General features: G+C 40.2%; 1 protein-coding gene across 6 annotated transcripts in view; it reads right to left on the reverse strand.

Moving 5' to 3' along the window:
* The window catches only part of PPP2R5E (protein phosphatase 2 regulatory subunit B'epsilon), a 175,439-nt gene that overhangs the window by 18,657 nt on the left and 136,928 nt on the right, over positions 1 to 19,854 (reverse strand). For all 6 annotated transcript variants that reach the window (XM_063715592.1, XM_024231677.3, XM_024231676.3 and 3 more), the window contains 3 exons: positions 3,663 to 3,793; positions 2,387 to 2,446; positions 981 to 1,089 (listed from right to left, as the gene is read on the reverse strand). In XM_063715592.1, coding sequence (XP_063571662.1) covers positions 981 to 1,089; positions 2,387 to 2,446; positions 3,663 to 3,793 — 300 coding nt within the window. The remainder of the gene's footprint in view (positions 1 to 980; positions 1,090 to 2,386; positions 2,447 to 3,662; positions 3,794 to 19,854) is intronic.

Here is a 19,854-nt window from a genome sequence, read left to right on the forward strand (position 1 = left end):
AGTATTTAAAATTTTCCTATCCAAAATTTAAAATACCATCCAATAATTTATCTACCCCCAGTGACATGGTGACCATGCAAGGCAGTGTTGGCACAAAAATCAGAATGGGGACAAGACAGGGTATGCTTTTTGAGGTGATGAAGGCTTAAAGGAAAAAAAAAATGTGAAAATACTGATTGATTTGTTTACTTGTGAGAGTGCTTGTGTGTAGAAAGTGATAAAGACATGGTGAGTGACCTAGAACAGGAAGCAAAAAGGGCAACCGATAGACTAACGCAAACTAGGATGGAACAAAATATTCAAGAACATTAAAACATGATTACATAGTCCAAAGATCTACATCTGCTAAGCTCCTGTGCATTTTATTATATATAATAGGTTCAGTATGTTATTGTGTGCACTTGGGAAAGTCATCTAAGTTCTCTGTAAAATAAAATGACCAAACAAGGGCTCCTCCCACTTTAAAAATATTTCCATGATTCCACTGTGCATAGAAGAAAAAAATGCATACATTTTTATTTCCCTCGGGGAGTATTTTAAACTTTAGTAAGTCTCTTTCCTTTAGGAATGAAGTAAGCTATAGGCCCGGCGCCGTGGCTCACACCTCTGTAATCCCAGCACTTTGGGAGGCCAAGGTGGGCGGATCACGAGTTCAGAAGACCCAGACCATCTTGGCCAACATGGTAAAACCCCATCTCTACTAAAAATACAAAAATTAGCCAGGCATGGTGGCGTGTGCTTGTAGTCACAGCTACTCGGGAGGCTGAGGCCGAAGAATCGCTTGAACCCGGGAGGCGGAGGCTGCAGTGAGCCAAGACTGTGCCACTGCACTCCAGCGTGGGTGACAGAGCAAGACTCCGTCTCAAAAAAAAATAAAATAAAATAAAATAAAAAATGAAGGCTATATCAATATCAAAAAAACAATGAGTTTGCAAACTTTTTATTTTGCTTCTAAAAGTAGTTGTACAAAATCCTCCTACCTGTGCATGGAAGAGTGATAAGCTCCTGACAGTGTGTAAAGGGATCAATACTTTCACCAGAAACTGTTTGTGTTCTGCCTTAAGAGGTAAAGCAAAGCCATTGATAATACTAGGGAGAAAAAAGAGACACAAATTAGCAATGTTACCACAACAAGTTAAACTGAGACAAACTGTTCTTGTGATATTAATTAAACTTAATCAGTTTGTTTGTACAAAACAACTTAATACCCACCCCAGTGGCATTCAGAATTTTTTTTTTTTTTTTTTTTTTTTTTTTTGAGACAGAGTCATCTTGCTCTATTGCCCAGGCTGGAGTACAGTGGCCCAGTCTCAGCTCACTGCAACCTTCGCCTCCGGGATTCAAGCTATTCCCATGCCTCAGCCTCCCAAGTAGCTGGGATTACAGGCACCCACCAACATGCCTGGCTAATTTTTTTGTATTTTTAGTAGAGAAGGAGTTTCACCATATTGTCCAGACTGGTCTAGAACTCTTAACTGCAAGTGATCCGCCCGCCTCGGCCTCCCAAAGTGCTGGGATAATAGGCGTGAGCCACCACACCCAGCCAGGATTTCTTAACAACTTCAAGGAATACAATAAGTTGGAAGGAAATTTAAGAGAAGAAAATTTGCTTCTGATCACTCAACAAAGGCTCCTGTGCTCCTAAAATTAGTCAGATGGTTTCCAAAAGCTCTTTATCAAAACCCTTTATTTTCCCTCCCTTTTCCTTCTCCAAATAATGGCCCGCCTTGCTTGCTTCCGCCTTAAATATGACCTTTTCCATTTCCAGACATCATTCCTCCTCATTCCTGAAACCTCTGCCCAGCCTGGGGAAATCACTGAGGGAAAGCCGTGTGACTCCACCTTCTTTTTCTCTTCATATTAGGAGAAAAGATTAAGTAATCATGTTGTCCAGCTACATTATCCTCCCTTGTGTGTGGAAACTTACACCACAGCTCTTTCCAATTCATTCTACTACTCCAGGCTGCAGCTGTTCAAGGACTATACCTGGATACACAACTCCTTTGAAAATGGCAATCTTTCCAATTTATTATAAACTTGCTTTCAACAGATAAGGCAAAGGACCAGATAGCCTAAAAACTAATGAGAATAAGATGTTTTGGAGTAACTAGCCCGACCACAATTAGATGTATCATCTTTCTAGTAATGAATGAACTGTTAGCTCTTTCAGTCATTCCAGTGGAACTGGCAATGCATAATTGTGGAACAAGGAGAACAGGAAATTGTGTCTTGTAGAGTCAGTTGGAAAATATGCTAACAGGCACAAATGAGAGAGACCCAATGTATATACAACAAGAGAACTAGGTGAGCATCTCTTGGTGCCACCTGAACCTAATTTTCAAAATAATATTCATCTGAGATTAGCAATTAGAAAAACCGTGCTCACCTTCCTAATATTTCCAGCAGTTCAGCTACACCATTGAAGTGTTCTGTTTCATAAACAAACCTGAGAAAAGAGGAGAAAGGGGAGGAGAAAGGAGGAGAGGAGGAGGAGAAGGAAGGGATAAAAAGAGGAGGAGGAGGTGGAGGAGAAGAGGAGGAGGAGAAGGGGGAGGAGAAGAGGAGGAGGAGAAGGGGGAGGAGAAGAGGAGGAGGAGAAGGGGGAGGAGGAGGAGAAGAGGAGGAGGAGGAGAGCGGGGAAGAGAGGAGGAGAGGGAGGACAAGGGGGAAGAGAGGGGGAGGAGGAGGAGAAGGGGGGAAGAGAGAAGGAGGAGGAGGGGGGAAGAGAGGAGGAGGAGGAGAGGAGGGAAGAGAGGAGAGGAGGGAAGAGAGGAGAGGAGGGAAGAGAGGAGGAGGGAAGAGAGGAGGAGAGAGGGGAAGAGAGGAGATGGGGGAGAGATGGGGGAGGAGAAGAGAGGGAGGAGAAGATGGGGAGAGAGCGAGAAGAGAGGAGGGAAGAGAGGAGGAGAGAGGGGAGAAGGGGGGGAGGAGGAGAGGGTGGAAGGGAGGAGTAGCAGAGGGAGAAGGGAGGAGGAGGGGGCAAGAGAGGAGGAGACGGGGGAGAGATGGGGGGAAGAGAGGAGGAGAGGGAGGAGGAGAGGGAGGAGAAGAGAAGGAGAAGGGGGGGAGAAAAGGAGGGAAGAGAGGAGGAGGGGGGGAGGAGAGGAAAAGGGGGGAAGAGAGGAGGAGAGGGGGGAAGATGGGGGAGGGAGAGGTGGGGGAAGAGAGGAGGAGAGGGAGGAAAAGAGGAGAAGGGGGAGGGGGAAGGAGAGGAGGAGAGCAGGGAGGAGAGGAGGAGAGGGAGGGAGAAAGGAGGAGGACAGGGGAGAAAAGAGGAAGAGGAGGAGAGAGGAGAAGAAAGGAGGAGAGGAGGAGGAGATGGGAGGAGGAGAAGGGGGAGGAGAAAAGCAGGGGAGAGGGGAAAGTAGGGGGAGAGGAGGGGTAGAGAAGAAGGAGTCAGGGGAGGAGGGAGAGGAAGAGGAAAAGAGGAGGAAGAGGAGGGTGGGAGGAGAAGATGGGGGAGGAGGAGAGGAGAAGATGGGGGAGGAGAGGGGGGGAGGGGGTAGAGGGAGAGGGGACAAGAGTCAGTAGAATGAAGGCAGGCAGGCAGAAAGGGAGAAAGAGAAGTCAGTACACTGTTTTCAGATATTTGAGATTTACTTAATACTTCCATAAAAACACCAACTTTGCTTCTCCTTCTTTCCCCATCACACTCCACTTACCTTAGAAAAATATTGTTAATCTGTTTTCGGATAAATGCTCTAAGACCAAGAAACTTGCCATAAATTCTGTGTAAGACTGTTTTTAAGTAGTCCCGTTCCCGAGGGTCTTCGCTGTCAAACAGCTCCAGAAGCTGTTGTAAATGAATGACATTATAGCTGTCAAAGGCAGTTTCAGAAAAGGATTTAGGAAGTCTATTATTTAAAATCCCCTCCTTCCTTCCTCAAAAAATGTGTTGAATATCTATTATGTGACAGGCACAGTGCTAATCTTTGGGCATATCATGATAAACAAGTCAGACAAGGAGCTTATATTCCACTAAAGAAACACAAATACAAAATAACAACAATAAAAGTAATAATATGAATAATAGCTAATACACATATGGTACTTACTGTGATCATCAGGCAATTTTCCAAGCAATCTACATATTAATCCTCCCAATGAGGTAGTTTTGTCCCCCTTTTACATAAGAGGAAACTGGGGCACATAGGGTTAAGTAACGTGCCCACGGTCTCACAGCTAATAGGTGGTAAAGCTAGAATTTGAACCCCAGCAGTTGAGGCCAAAAGTCCGTATCTCAACCACTGCACTATGCTACCTACTGATATTCTAAATACGCAGTTAAAATAAGCTGACTGCGCATGGTGACTCACGCCTGTAATCCCAGCACCTGGTGAGGCCGAGGCAGGCGGATCACCTGAGGTCAGGAGTTTAAGACCAGCCTGGCCAACATGGTGAAACCCCATCTCTAGTAAAAATACAAAAATTAGCCAGGTGTGGTGGCGGGCGCCTGTAATCCCAGCTACTCAGGAGGCTGAGGCAGGAGAATCACTTGAACCCGGGAGGCAGAGGTTACAGTGAGCTGAGATTACGCCATTGCACTCCAGCCTGGGCCATAGAGCAAGATTCGGTCTTTAAAAAAAAAAAAAAAAAAAGGATAAGCCTTCAGCTCTACTAGAACATCTAGGAAAATGAAAAAACCTGAATCAAAGCAAACATCAAAAAGTCTCAATGATACTGGCAATGGTCCTTTTTAGATCCAGACTCTTGTTATGTAGGTGTGCTCACTCTGTAAATAGTCAACGAAGTGAACATTGATTATTTCTGTATGTATGTTATATGTGAATAACTTTTTTTTTTTTTTTTGAGATGGAGTATTGCTCTGTTGCCCAGGCTGGAGTGCAGTGGCACGATCTCAGCTCACTGCAACCTCCACCTCCTGTGTTCAAGCAAGCAATTCTCCTGTCTCAGCCTCCTGAGTAGCTGGGACTAAAGGCACCTACCACCGTGCCCAGCTAATTTTTTGAATTTTTAGTAGAGATGGGGTTTCACCATATTGGTCAGGCTAGTCTCAAACTCCTGAACTCAGGTGATCCACCCACCTCAGCCTCCCAAAGTGCTGGGATTAGAGGTGTGAGCCACCACACCTGGCTGTGAATAACATGTTTAAGTTCCCAAAAATTTGTAATCTAAAGTTAATAACCAAATCCTGATAACATCACATCTACGTGCTCAAAATGAGGTCCACACTAGTCCAAAAGAGGTAACAAGCTAAAGTTTCAGCCAAATGCCAGTGAGCACAACAGATTCAACTCAATCTCTATCAAAAATTCTAGCTGCTTTGTTTTTGTATCATTGACAAGTTGATACTAAAATTCATATGGAAATGCAAGAGAACCAGAAGAGCCAAAATACTTTTGAGGGAAACAAAACTTGAAAGATTCACACTTCTCTATTTCAAAACTTAGTCCAAAATACGGTAATCAAGACAGTGTGGTACTGGCATAAAGACAGACATACATATTAATGGAATAGAATTGAGAGCCCAAAAGTAAGCCCTCACATTTATGGTCAACTGATTTTCAACAAGAATGCCAAGTCATTTCAATGGGGAAAGAACAGTATTTTCAACAAATGGTGCTGGACAACAGGATATCCACATGCAAAAGAGTAAGTTGAACCTCTACCTCACAACATACACTCAGATTAACTCAAAATGGACAATCAACCTAAAGTTAAGAGCTAAATTATAAAACAATTAGAAGAATAAATCTTTATAACCCTAGATTAGGTGATATTTCTTAGATATGACCCCAAACCATAAGCAACAAACAAATAAATTAGACTTCCCCCAAATTGAAACCATTCATACTTCAAAGGACACCATCAAGAAAATGAAAAGAGAGAATGCATGTGCTGGGAGAAGATGCAGCTGACCCTGAAAAACCCAGGTTTGAACTGTGCAAGTTCACTTACATGCAAATTTTCTTCCACTCTTGGCTGGGCATAATGGCTCACCCCTGTAATCCCAGCACCTTGGGAGGCTGAGGCGGGTAGTTCACTTGAGGTCAGGAGTTTGAGACCAGCCTGGCCAACATGGTGAAATCCTGTCTCTACTAAAAATACAAAAATTAGCTGGGTGTGGTGAAGGGTGCCTGTAATCCTAGCTACTTGGGAGGCTGAGGCAGGAGAATTGCTTGAACCCGGGAGGCAGAGGTTGCAGTGAGCTGAGATTGCACCACTGCACTCCAGCGTGGGAGACAAAGCAAGATTCCGTCTCAATTTAAAAAAAAAAAAATTTTTTTCTTCCACTCTTGCTACCCTGAGACAGCAAGACCAACCCTTCCTCTTCCTCCCAACCTCCTCAGCCTACTCAATGTGAAGACCACAAGGATGAAGATCTTTATGATGACCTACCTCCCATTAATGAACGGAAAATGTATTTTCTCTTCTTTATGATTTTCTTAACATATTCTTTTCTCTAGCTTGCTTTATTGTAAGAACACAGTATATAATACAGATAACATACAAAATATGTGTTATTCAACTGTTTATGTTATCAGTAAGGCTTCCTGTCAACAGCAGGCTATTTGTAGTTAAGTTTCTGGAAAGTCAAGTTATACATATAATTTTCAACTGCTCAGGGGTTCACTGCCCCTAATCTCTGCACTGTTCAAGGGTCAACTGTATTTATAAACCATATGTCTGATAAGGGACTAGTATCCACAATATATAAAGAACTTTTAGGCCAGGCATGGTGGCTCACGCCTACAATCTCAGCACTTTGGGAGGCAGGGGTGGGTGGATCGCTTGTGCCTAGGAGTTTGAGACCAGTCTTGGCAACATGGCAAAATCCTGTCTCTACAAAGAAATTCAAAGATTAGCCAGGTTTGGTGGCACGTGCCTATAGTCCCAGGTATTTGGGAGGCTCAAGTGGGAGAATCACCTGAGCCCCAGATCAAGGCTGCACTGAGCCGTGATCGTGCCACTGCACTTCAGCCTGAGCGGCAGAGAGAGACTCTGTCTCAAAAACAAAAAACAAAACAAACAACAAGAAAAAAGAACTTTAAAAGCTCAACAATAAGACAAATAACCCAGTTTAAAAATGGACAAAGGATTTTATTTAATAGCTAAATCGCAAAGAAAGTATACAAATGGTCAATAAACACATGAAAAGTGCTCTATTTTATTGATCACTACAGAAAAGCAAACCCTGGCTCTTGCCTGTAATCCCAGCACTTTCGGAGGCCGAGGGGGTAGACCACGAGGTCAGGGGTTTGAGATCAGCCTGGCCAACATGGTGAAATCCTGTCTCCACTAAAAATACAAAAATTAGCCAGGCATGCTGGCGCATGCCTGTAATCCCAGCTACTCGGGAGGCTGAGGCAGAAGAATTGCTTGAACCTGGGAGGTGGAGTTTGCAGTGAGCCGAGATCGCGCCACTGCACTACAGCCTAGGCAACAGAGCAAGACTCCATCTCAGAAAAAAAGAAAAGAAAAGAAAACCCAACCAACAAAGAGATACTCATTGGATGGCTATAATGAAAAAAAGGGATAATAAAAAGTGTTGGCGAGGATATGGAGAAACTGGAACCCTCATACATTGTTGGTAAGAATGTAAAATGGTACAGCTATTTCGGAAAACAGTTTGGCCGTTCCTTAAATCTCCCACAGAATTACTATATGACTAAGCGATTCCACTTTCATGTATATATCCAACAGAACCGAAAACACATGTCCACACAAAAACTTGTACACAGATGTTCATGGGAGCAATATTCATAACAGCTAAAAACTGAAACAACCCAAATATCCGTCAACTGATAAACAAAATATGATGCCATGGAATATTATTCAGCCATAAAAAGGAACAAAGTACTGATACATGTTACAACATGAATGAATCTTTCAAACATCATGCTAAGTAAAAGAAACCAGATACAGAAGGCCATACAATGTATGACTCCATTTTATGTGAAATAACCAGAATAGGCAAATCCATAGTGACAGAAAGTAAAATGGGGAGGAGCTACTAATAGGTCTGAATTTCTTTTTTTTTTTTTTTTTTTTTGAGACAGAGTCTTGCTCTGTCACTAGGCTGGAGGGCAGTGGCGCTATCTTGGCTTATTGTAAACTCCGCCTCCCGGGTTCAAGCGATTCTCCTGCTTCAGCCTCCTGTGGGTCTGGATTTCTTTGAGGGATGATAAAAACATCCTGCAGTGATACTGTGGTGATGGTTGCATGACTCTGAAAATACACTAAAAACCACTAAATTGGAAACTTTAAAATGGTGAATTTTATGGTGTATGAATTACAACACAATAAATCTGCTACCTTTACAAAAAGTCAGTGTGCAAGTTTCTCTGGCTGAAGAACAAACTTCGAAATCGGTTTGAATGTTACTGAGGTTTTTTTTTACATTCATCATCATTGCAATAAAGCAAAATTCAGTTCTAGTGTCTTTACAGCAAAACATTTCAAGAGCACATAACACACAAATTAGACTACCATCATCATCAAAAAGGCTATCCAGATATATGGAAGTTTGACCTCAAGTGATTAAGACATGAGGTTGACACTGACAGCAGAATAAAAACCTCATGGTCAATAATCAAATGTGTTTTTGTTTGGTGTTTTACTTTGAATAAAAGACAGAGTTATGGACAAAAAAAAAGGCCCCTCAAACACGGCAGGAAACACAAACTAAAGGATGGTCTTCGAAAATAGGCAGAGACAGGACAGAATTTTTAGCTACACAATGCCATCCACCATCCATCTATCATTCATTCATCTGTTCGTCTTAAAAATGAGTCTTTCAAGTAAACATTTATGGTGTGCTTATTAAGAGCCAGCCAGTGGGCGAGCTGTCAGGGATACAATGATAAGCAAGACAGATATAGTCTTTGCTTTCTCAGAGTCTATTCTAATGGGGAATACAAACAAATAAATAAACAGCATGTTAAGTAGTTCAGGATGTTGTATAAACATACAGCAGACACATCTACTGTATTTGGAAGAAGTGGAGTGATCAGCGAAGGCTTCTAAAGGAAGAGACATCCAGGCTGACCAATGAAGAAATGAGGAGTTAGAAGCGGGATAAGAGTGCTCCTCACAGGTTCAATAGTACATGCTTTTCCTAGCAGCCTATCCAAACAGAAGATGTTGTTCACTACAGCTCTCTGCCCATTCAGCAATACAATAAATATATACATACTGAGTTCTTTCTATGTGCCAGCAATGGTCCTCATTTGGACATACACATTGTTGAACAATTTTGGAGCCCATCAGGGGAGGTAATGCGCAAGTTAATACATTTCCACAGGAAAACATTCTATCTAGGAAAGAAACGCATGTGGCCCCAAATAGCAAAAAAAAAAAAAAAAGGCCCCGTATAGACTCAGTATCTCTTTATCTATAACATGTTCCAAATGACATACGATCTCTAATCCACCTACCCAAACCACCCATCCACCTTTTTAAATTTCGTTTCTACTTTTAAGTGTTTCAAAAGGCTTTAATGAATAACTCGTAACCAACATAAGAGAAGGTCTGAGGGTGTGTAATATTAGCAAAACTTGAATCAACTCTCCTTGTATACTGTTAATCTTGAGTTTAATGAATACACAATAATTAAGCAAGAAATGTTTGATGTTTTCATTAGGCTCTCAAACAAAATGCATTGCCGAGTGCCTAACTTTAAATATTTACAAAGCCACAAATATTAAATGTATCATGTTCTATGAGAAAGAAAGATGAATTGCAGTATTAAACTATTTTTCTGCTTCTCTGTAGAACATGCTTTTGATGATTTTAAGATGTATGAGAGAGAAATATAATAGTGCACAGGCCAAAACAAGGGGGGGTAGGATGAGCTCTGATGAGCTCTGATTTCCAAAACAAAATAATATGACTGTGCTTAGTCATATCTATAGTCCCAATCACTCCCACACAAAAAAGAAATATAATCCCACACCTGTAAATGCCTAAGTGGACTGTGCCATCCCTAATGTAACAGGCAGCTTGCAGTCAAAGAAAAGAAGTTAAGAAGCTGGAGTGTTTCCAAGGTGATTACAAAGCAAAGACAGACCTGTCAACATACTAACTCCAGGTTTACAAAAACCAGCCATCTTGAAGTTCACAAATAGGGTTAAACTACGTAGTGATTTAGCCAAATAACCTTTCTTTGAACTTCATAAATCTACAATGAAATGAGAAGAGTGAAATGAAAAAGGGCTGTAAGGGTCTTCCAGCTAGGCAGGGGATTGAACCTCTCTCCTCTTGAATCCTCCCTAAAATGACAGTGAAAGAATAAAAATAGAAGAAAGCCTTGGCATAGACAGGACCGGAGAGAAAATTTAGACTTATTTGTAGACTTCTCAAAGATGGAAGTGGATGACAAGAGGTAACTATCTTAGGTTTCCTCTTTCTCCAGTCTGCTAAGTGTTTTTCCATTCTGCAAGCAGGGAAGAAAGCCAACAAGAAGCAGGCCAGTTCACACCACAGAACCCTTAAAAGGCTTAAAAACTAAAGGCACCAGATATATTTGATGGTAAGAGTGTGAGAAATTGCTAAAAACAGGAGGACTGGTTGAAAGTCTGTGGAAGACCCCCCAGATCCCTATCCCATGTAGTGTACTGATGATTTACAATGTAAGTCTGGAGAGAATGAGTAAGTATCTAGTCTTGGAGACATCGTACACATTAAGTAAAGCACTTATTGGAAATAATGGGATGAAATAAAACTCTGCATACCTAAAAGTGACATATTTGCCAGCTTTCTTCCCTGACCAGGCTCCCAATTCTGTATAAGTCAGATCAGAAAGTCCCTTTGGAAGAAACTGACAGCCTCAAGAGGAAAGACCTACAGATATGCTAACAGCTGAGGGTTTCCTAATGAAATGGCAAGGTCCCTGACCAGTTATCCCATTCAAAGTCACCAGTTGTCAAGTGTCACCATGCAAATATAAACACACACGTGCACACGGTAACATATACAAGTTCTAAGCAACTTTTCGGTAGACTAACATGTAATTATGACTATGAAGTCAAAGATCACCAGTTATTTTAACATAAAACACCACAACAAACAATTATAAGGAACTCAGAGGAAACAGGCACAATGCTAGGAGTACCAAAAAAAATTGCAAAAAGGAAACTATAACATCCTCAAAGATAAACAAATATGCTGGATCCTTGAAATAAAACAGAGTGCTATTATTCAGGTGGATATTCAGGATATTTTTAAAAAGCTTTTAGAAGTTCAACATATAACAAATAAAAATTTTAGCAGAAGCACTAGAACATTAAAATGAGCAACTCTACCCCTGAACGTATAACCAAAAAACAGAGATAATATATAGAAGATTTTAAAAACCAGAAGATCCAATACATAATAGCAATCCAGAAAGACATGGAGACAGAAAAACAGAAAATGAAGAGAAGGAAATTATCTGAGGAATAATTCAATTCAATTTCCAGGAAAAAAAAAAGTCATGAATGTCAATATAGATATGGTCCATTAAGTGTTCTGCACAATAAATGAACAAAGACCTACACCAAAGCACATCACTTTCTGGATGTGGAGACAAAGAGAAGATCTCAAAGAAGATACAAAGACGACAGGTCATTATAAAGGATAAGGCATTCAGCTGGTGCAGGCCTTCTTAATACCAACACTGGAAGCTGGAAAACAATGGATCAATTCCCTAAAACATCTGGGAAAGTTCCAAGTTTACACTTAGCCAAAATGTCAATAAAGTATGTAGGCAGGCAGGCAGGGCACAGTGGCTCACGCCTGTAATCCCAACACTTTGGAAGACGAAGGCGGGCTGATCACTTGAGGTCAGAAATTTGAGACCAACGTGGGCTAACATGGTGAAACCCTGTCTCTACTAAAAATACAAAAGTTAGCCTGGCGTGGTGGCATGCGCCTGTAATCCCAGCAGCTGGAAGTTGCAGTGAGCCAAGATCGTGCCACTACACTCCAGCCTGGGCGACAAAGTGAGAGTCTGTCTCAAAAAAAAAATGTAGACAGAATAAAGACGTTTTCAAACAAGTGATCTCAGAACATTTACATCCCATTCATGTTTTCTTAGGAAGAATCTAGAAGATATGCTCCACCAAAGAAGAAGTTAAACAAGCAAAGACACAGTCTAGAAGAGCAGCAAAGGGAAGTGCTGGGACGACCATGTGGATGGCCCAGAGTGCCAATTAGAGCAGGATGACCAGGGCTCCAGGAGGAAGGTCTCCAAGAAAAAAATAAAAAGGAACTGATAGACTAGTTGATATGTGGGCCATACTGAGAAGGGCTGTATGGTTACTCTCAGAGAATTAAAGCACACACTAATGATGAATACACAGGAAAGCAAGTAAAAAAATAAGGCACCTATTTTCCAAGGTTAAAAAAAGAAAAAAAAAGCTCTACAAGAAAAGAAATGTAATTATGTGCCTTGGAATGAACAACATGTATACAATAGTACTCATCTATCATCTGATTCATTCAAATTTTGTGATATAACAAATGTAGAGAGGGAGTTATGGTGGGAGATACATAATGGCTTACAGTAGGAAGTCAATAGATATAAATGAAATCTAAAATCACAAGTTAAAAAATAGCAGTATAAGCATGCTGTTTAGAAATATGGAAATAAATATATATAAACAACTGGAAGACTTAAGTGTGGTTAATTCCAGGAAATAGGACTCTGGTTTGGAGAAAGATGAGGCAAGAGACTGCTATTTTTCATTAAAAACCATATAAACATATTGGAATTTTAAAAGTAGGCATTATCAAAACTATTTTTAAAAGTCATTAAGAGCAAAAGATTCCGAGCAAAATAACCCAGTTGCTCTCTGCTATAATAAAGAATTACCCTGCCCTATTCCATGTAAAGTAAGATTTTAGAGAACATCAGAAATCTTCAAATAGATAACCGATAAAATTGGTATTCTAAATGTTTTCATCCAAAGTGCCACAGGAGCACTAAAATCAGATGTCCACATTTATGGCTTTGTTTGCAACTTTCTCCTACTACCTGAAAACTATCTTCCTCAAACTTTCACCTTGGCCAAATACAGAGAAAACAGCCCAGAACAAAGAAACCAGAGCCAAAGGTAGTCTAACTCCAGTGAATCAGAACGACTCAAGGGATGCACTGTATGAAATGAAGCAACCTATGGGGCAAACATTGAGAAACGACAATAGGGACAAGGCATCAAAAGGTTGTGATCACAAGCTTCTGGCAATTCTGACTCCAAGACTCCTATGGAAATACAATACAAAACTTTCGAAAGTGTAAGGTGTACAAATATGAACAACTCCACCAAGTCACATGCTTTTATTTTCCTCCATTTAATTTCAGGCATTCTTTCCACAAACCAAAGAAGTCCATTTTTTTCCCCTTGAGCATTCTATCTATTTCAAGACAACCTTGTGATTTAAATTTTTAAGACAACCAATTTGGTCAGCAATTCAAGAAAGAGCTATTGTGCTAAATAATGATGCACTTAGTGGGAAGCAGGCAGGGACTAGCTACATAATTTGTGGGGCCTACTGCAAAATGAACATGCGGTGGTCCCTGCTCAAAAAGTATTAAGAGTTTCAAGACGGCAAGAGCAGAGCACTAAACCAAGCACAGGGCCCTTCTAAGCGCAGGGCCCAGTGCAACTGCACAAATTATACAACCAAGAATCTGGCTCTGAATGCAAGAGTCAGAGCAATAAAGCCCTTTTTACAAGATTTTTGAGTTACACACTGGACAGGACAGGATGAAGTGATCTGCTGTTAATTGGTAATTGGTAATGGCTATCTCATAAAATTCCAGGTAGAAATAAATGCTCCCAACACTTACTTGCTATAGGCTGTGAGAGGGAAACGTAAACATTTTGACATATTCAAGGAACTCGTTTGGAAAACAGTTCTTTGTATTGGAGCTGAGATTCAAGGCCTCGTGGAATTTATTTCAGTTTAGAACTAAAATTTTTTTAACAGGTTGGTTTGTGTCATGTCCAATTTGTCTTGAGTTTTTAAAAACACAATAACAAAAGGTCACTTTTAAGGACAGGCTGAATGATTTGCATGATTTGCATAATTTACATGATAATTACAGTACCTTTCAGCTAAATATAACAGCAAATGTGAAGTACAAATTACTAAATAGCAATCTCCAGCAGTACATATGTTTACGGGGATACTTGAATAGTATGTCTCTTAGCAACCACTGACTGTTTTTCAGATTTGCAGAGTAGTTGAAAGCAATCTTTAGAAATATGTTGCTAAACTCTTGCCACAATAATCCATCCAATGAAATAATCCAAGGTTTGCCAATTCATTTGGGTCTAAAGAAGGGGTTGGGGGATCATAAAGAAACCATTTTCCCAACCATCCCAATACAGGTGAAAATTATCTTTATTAAGAATAGACAAAATTGTTCCATAAAGCCTAGGCAAGTCTACATACTTATAGCTCTAGAAGGCAGTTAACCAAGTTACTTAAGTCTAAAATCAACATTACCACAGACAAAAGTGCACTATGCAATGAATTGACTATCTTTGATAAATCTCTAACAGCTTTCTTGTGTAAACACTTAACTGAGTACACAAAAAATGCTACAGGTTATGTAAATCTAGATTTAATAAAAATCACAATGAAATTCAAGTGAGCCAGTCATACTATTCTAGAATAAAAAACAATAAAACCCTTCAAACAAAAACATTCAAAACCCTTGAATGAAAAACGACAGACTGTTGGCCAGGCACGGTGGCTCACACCTGTAATCCCAGCACTTTGGGAGGCCGAGGCAGGCGAATCACGAGGTCAGGAGTTCAAGACCAGCCTGCCCAACATGATGAAACCTCATCTCTACTAAAAATACAAAAAGTTAGCCAGGCATACTGGTGCATGCTTGTAGTCCCACCTATTCAGGAGACTGAGACAGAAGAATCACTTGAACCCAGGAGGCAGAGGTTGCAGTGAGCCGAGATCGAGCCACTGCAATCCAGCCTGGGTGACAGAGCTAGACTTCATCTCAAAAAAAAAAAAAAAAAGAAAAACAACAGACTGTTTTGTCTGGCTCTACCAAAATATGGCTTTCCAGCTTCTCTTGAAAAACCAAAAGATCTAGCAATACTTGGCTCACTTACCTAGAGACCAACCGTTACTGGGAGTGGATTGGCAGCAGGATCCAAGCTCTCTAAATCGCCACAGTTTCCGTCACTCCTTTGGTCATACCCACACTTCATTATGTACCATTTGTCTGTCCTCTGTAAAGATTTAAATGGGCTATCCCTGGTTTTCACACATTATAAATTATATGTTCCTGGCACTAATAAACATTTATGTTCAACACTGATTGGAGGAAATCAGTTGGCAAAGTGGAACTGAAGAGAATCCAGAGACACAGGAAACCCATGTAACATCTTAAGAGAACCCAACAGCCTGTGAAGAACCATGTACGTAGAGTTGAATGGATACCAACGATTTTTAGAATAAGAGTTGGATTTCAAATAATTAATAACATGCTAGGTAAGACATGACAGGCTAACACTATATGATTTCATGGACTGAAGCTATTAAAGAAAACAGAGCTTAAGAAAGTTCTCAAAACAAGAATCCTAATAAAAATATTAGTGACAGCACCAGCATAACGTTTACTGAATATGAACCATGTGCTGGGAATACTTCTGAGAGTTTGTATAGGTATTTAGTAGTTAAATCTCCACAACAACCTTACAATGTGATTATATTATGATATTTTGCATCTACTTTCTAGATGAGAAAACTGAGGCACAGAGTAGTTATGTCACTTGTCCAAGGTCGAATACAAAAAAAATGGCAGAGCCCGAATTCAAATCAGTCTGTACACTTAACCATCAATCTATACTGCTTCCTGATGAGGAAGAAAAATTCAAGGTATTGAAAAAGGCACTTGAGGCAACACAGGAAGCTTTCTTTTGAGCTTTAGATTTTAAAAGGGCAGATACAAATGGTGAAAGCAAGGAAGCAACGAATACTGGGCATAAAAGAATGGTGCTATCCTACAAAAATAGTCTTAGGAAGGCTAATGCACAAAATCAGCTGAGGTTTATGAAAAATGCAAGGCAACAAAATGAGAATGTACTTGCAGATGAAATTTTTTATTATTCTTATTGATTATAACATACATGCTCATTATTTTTTAATATAAAAAAATAGAGATATCTAAAAAATAGGAAGTGAAGATCATCACACATAATCACCCCCTTCCAGCCAATTAACAACAATTTGGTAGAACTCCTTTCAAAATTGTTAATGTGTATTGCTATAGTCTGAATGTGTCCCCCAAAATTCATGTGATAAAAATTTAATCCCCAATGAAACTGTGTTGGGAGGTAAGGCCTTTTGGTGTTGAAGTCATAAGGGCTCTGCCCTCATAAATAGATTAATGCCACTATAAAAGGGGATTTGGGACATGGCTTCACTCTCTCTCATCCTTCTGCCTTCCACCATGTGAGGGCACACCCAGTAAGATGACACTCGTTAGATGCCAGCACCTCGATCTTGGATTCCCAGCCTCCAGAACTGTAAGAAATAAACTTCTGTTCTTTATAAATTACTCAGTCTGAGGCATTTTGTTAAAGCAGCACAAAAGAACTAAGACAAAAATACTAACATTATTTTTCCCTAAAATAACAGATACAGGCTCAAAAATTATACTCTTCTATAACAATGCATGTTTCACTTAAAAATAGATCATGAGTAGGTCTATCACATTCTTTTTACAAACTGATGAATATTTCACTATATGAATGTCCACAGTTCAATTACCTCCTACTAAGGGATTTTGAAGTTATTTTCCAATTTTCTAATAATTATTAGCAATGGTGCATTCAATACCTTTGTATATATATCTTTTGTACATATCCGATTATTTCTCACGGAATTGTTGGGTCTAAATTTAAGTTGATAGAATACTATCGGTTTTCTCTTCAGGACAATTATGCCAATTTAATGTATATGTGTATATAGCCATCTATTCATATATTTATTCATTCATTTATTTGGTACATCTTCTGATGGGTTTTATGGCACACTCAGCAGGGTCATCTCCACCTAAGGCGCCATTATGTTCCATTCTCCTGTTCCAAAGCCATACTGTTTTAATTAACTTACCTTTTCCTTTGTAGTATATTATTTCATAAGTACCATATCATTAGTCATCTTTTTCAAAAATTTATTTCATAACTCTAAACGTTTCAAGTTTTTAAAAAACTAATTTTAATTAGAACTGGACTAATGTATAAATAATTTGGAGATTATATAGACATCTTTCTGATGGTGAGTGTTCCCATCTAGCAATATGCTACATTTCTGCATTTATTCAAGCCTTCTTCAAGTTTCATATACATTTTAAAAATTCTATTTCAAAAAATGAAGATTTTAAAATTAATATTGGAAGCCAGGCACAGTGACTCATGCCTGTATTGCCAGCACTTTGGGAGGCCAAGGTGGGCAGATCACTTGAGCCCAGGAGTTCAAGAGCAGCCTGGCCAACATGGTGAAACCACATCTCTACCAAAAATACAAAAATTAGGGCCAGGCTTGGTGGCTCATGCCTGTAATCCCAGCACTTTGGGAGGCCGAGGCAGGTGGATCACCTGAGGTCGGGAGTTTGAGACCAGCCTGACCAACATGGAGAAACCCCGTTACTACTAAAAATACAAAAAATTAGCCAGCCGTAGTGGTGAGTGCCTGTAATCCCAGCTACTCAGGAGGCTGAGGCAGGAGAATTGCTTGAACCCAGGAGGCGGAGGTTGCAGTGAGCTGAGACTACACCACTGCACTCCAGCCTGGGTGACAGAGCAAGACTCTGTCTCAAAAAAACAATCAAACAAAAAATAGCTGAGTTTGGTGGTGCACGTCTGTAATCCCAGCTACTACTCAGGTGGCTGAGGCATGAGAATCACTTGAACCCGGGAGGTGGAGGTTGCAGTGAGCTGAAATCGCACCTCTGCACTCCAGCCTGGGCAACAGAGCAAGACTCTGTCTCAAAATAAATAAATAAAAATAAAATTATTGGAATCAAGAAAAATAATACATTCTATCAATGCGGGCAGATAACATATGAGGGGGTTGTGAAAAGATGAATTAATATTTAATGAGCAACTACTATGCCCTGTAGGTGATACCAGTAGACATTTTTACAAGTCATCTCATTTTATCTCATAACAAGCCTACTTGCTGTGACTTGTTGTGATAGGTGATCTTAATGTCATTTTACAGAAAACAACACTGAGGCTCCGAGTGGTCAATAATCTGCCCAAGGTTTTCAGTCACCTGTTTAAGATTGAAGGCAGAGATCCTGTCTTTGTATCCACACTGCCAAGTGAACTAAGCAGATTTGACAACTGTCAGTTTTGAGGTGTCTCCTATTTTACTTAACAGTATCTCATTTATCCTGTTATCCCATGTCACGAATGAGGAAATTCAGGCTTGGACAACAGGTATACAAACTTGCTGAAAGTCATACTGCAAGTAGGCAGAGAAGCCAGAGTTTGTATGCAGTTTCTTCTGACCCCAAAGCTCACATTCTCAGCTCCTAAAACATACTTACAATATATAGGGAAGTCAAGATTCAAACCTAAAGCTTCCTAACTTTCCACTACGTCATAGTAAAATAGCTCAATTCCTATTTTGCTTTGGTATTCACTGACAGAGGAATGAGAGTCAGAAGACTGACTGCAAAGAACATATTCAGCTGCTACAGAAAATAAGTTGAAATCTCATGGATACAATAAATTCTGTCTAACTGAAGAAAGAAATTTTAAGCTGAGATTACCAAGATTCTTTTTTGAGATCACTGAAAACCCACAGAAAATAGAAATCTGCCCAAAGAAAAGAAACAGGGTAAATGTCATCCTGATTTGTCAAAAGGAAAAGGATGTAGGTTTCCATGTCATAAGAGAAACACACTAGGAACAGGTGGCACCATGAGAGACTATGGAGTTCAGAAAAACGCAAGGACAAGCAGGGGTGTGAAAAAGACCTGACTACAGAGTGCAGAGGTTAGAAGGACCTGTCAATTCAAGGACAGTTAAGTCACGGTGGGAAAGAGGAGGAGGAATGCGTGAGATGGGGGATAATGGGGTAAAATATCAGCAGCAATCCCTCAAGCCCCAAAGGCCCACCCACTCCCCAGCAGAACCAAACCGGCCAGGAAGGGATCTCAGGAGAACCAGTTAAGAAATTAAGGCCCCCTCTTAGAAGGCACCAGGAGCGAAGGTAAGTCATCAGCAGACTAAAGGGTAAGGAAAAGGACAGGAGGCCAACTTACAGGTTACCAACAGGAATGAGCAGGGTATTCTGGAAAATGGGAGCTAACAGGTGCCCAGGGCTTATTCCCAACATGGCAGTTAATGCACTGATTAGTCAGATGATTTCATTCAAGCTCTCAATGGTGGTGCTGATTCTGCCAATACCCCTGCTTGCCACTTTCACAATTCATTCAGGAACTGGGGTGAGCCCTGGTGTGAAGGTCAAATTTATAACAGATCCAGCAGATGGAAAGTAAAGAAGGCAACAATTGGAAAAATGAGGAAGGGGCTGAAAACATAAAGTATATAAATGAACTTCACCACTGACACTTTATTTCTTGTCTCTGGCAAAATTTTAGGACAGATGAACAAACCCATGGTTTGCAAGCACTTAGGGCAGGATCATCAGTAAACAGCACTAGCTCTAGACGTTCACTAATACTACATGGCAGATAAATGGCATTCCTTTTTATGATAAAGTTACAAGGCCTATAGATGAGAGTAATGCTATAAACACAGAGTCCTGGCTTTTACCATAGCATCTAATAGTCTCTATGTTCTCCTTACAACCAAAATTAAGAAATGCAGGAAGGATGATAATATACTAGTAAATTTCTGGATC

The sequence above is a fragment of the Pongo abelii genome, chromosome 15, assembly GCF_028885655.2.
Source record: "Pongo abelii isolate AG06213 chromosome 15, NHGRI_mPonAbe1-v2.0_pri, whole genome shotgun sequence".
In the NCBI taxonomy this organism is placed as follows: domain Eukaryota; kingdom Metazoa; phylum Chordata; class Mammalia; order Primates; family Hominidae; genus Pongo; species Pongo abelii.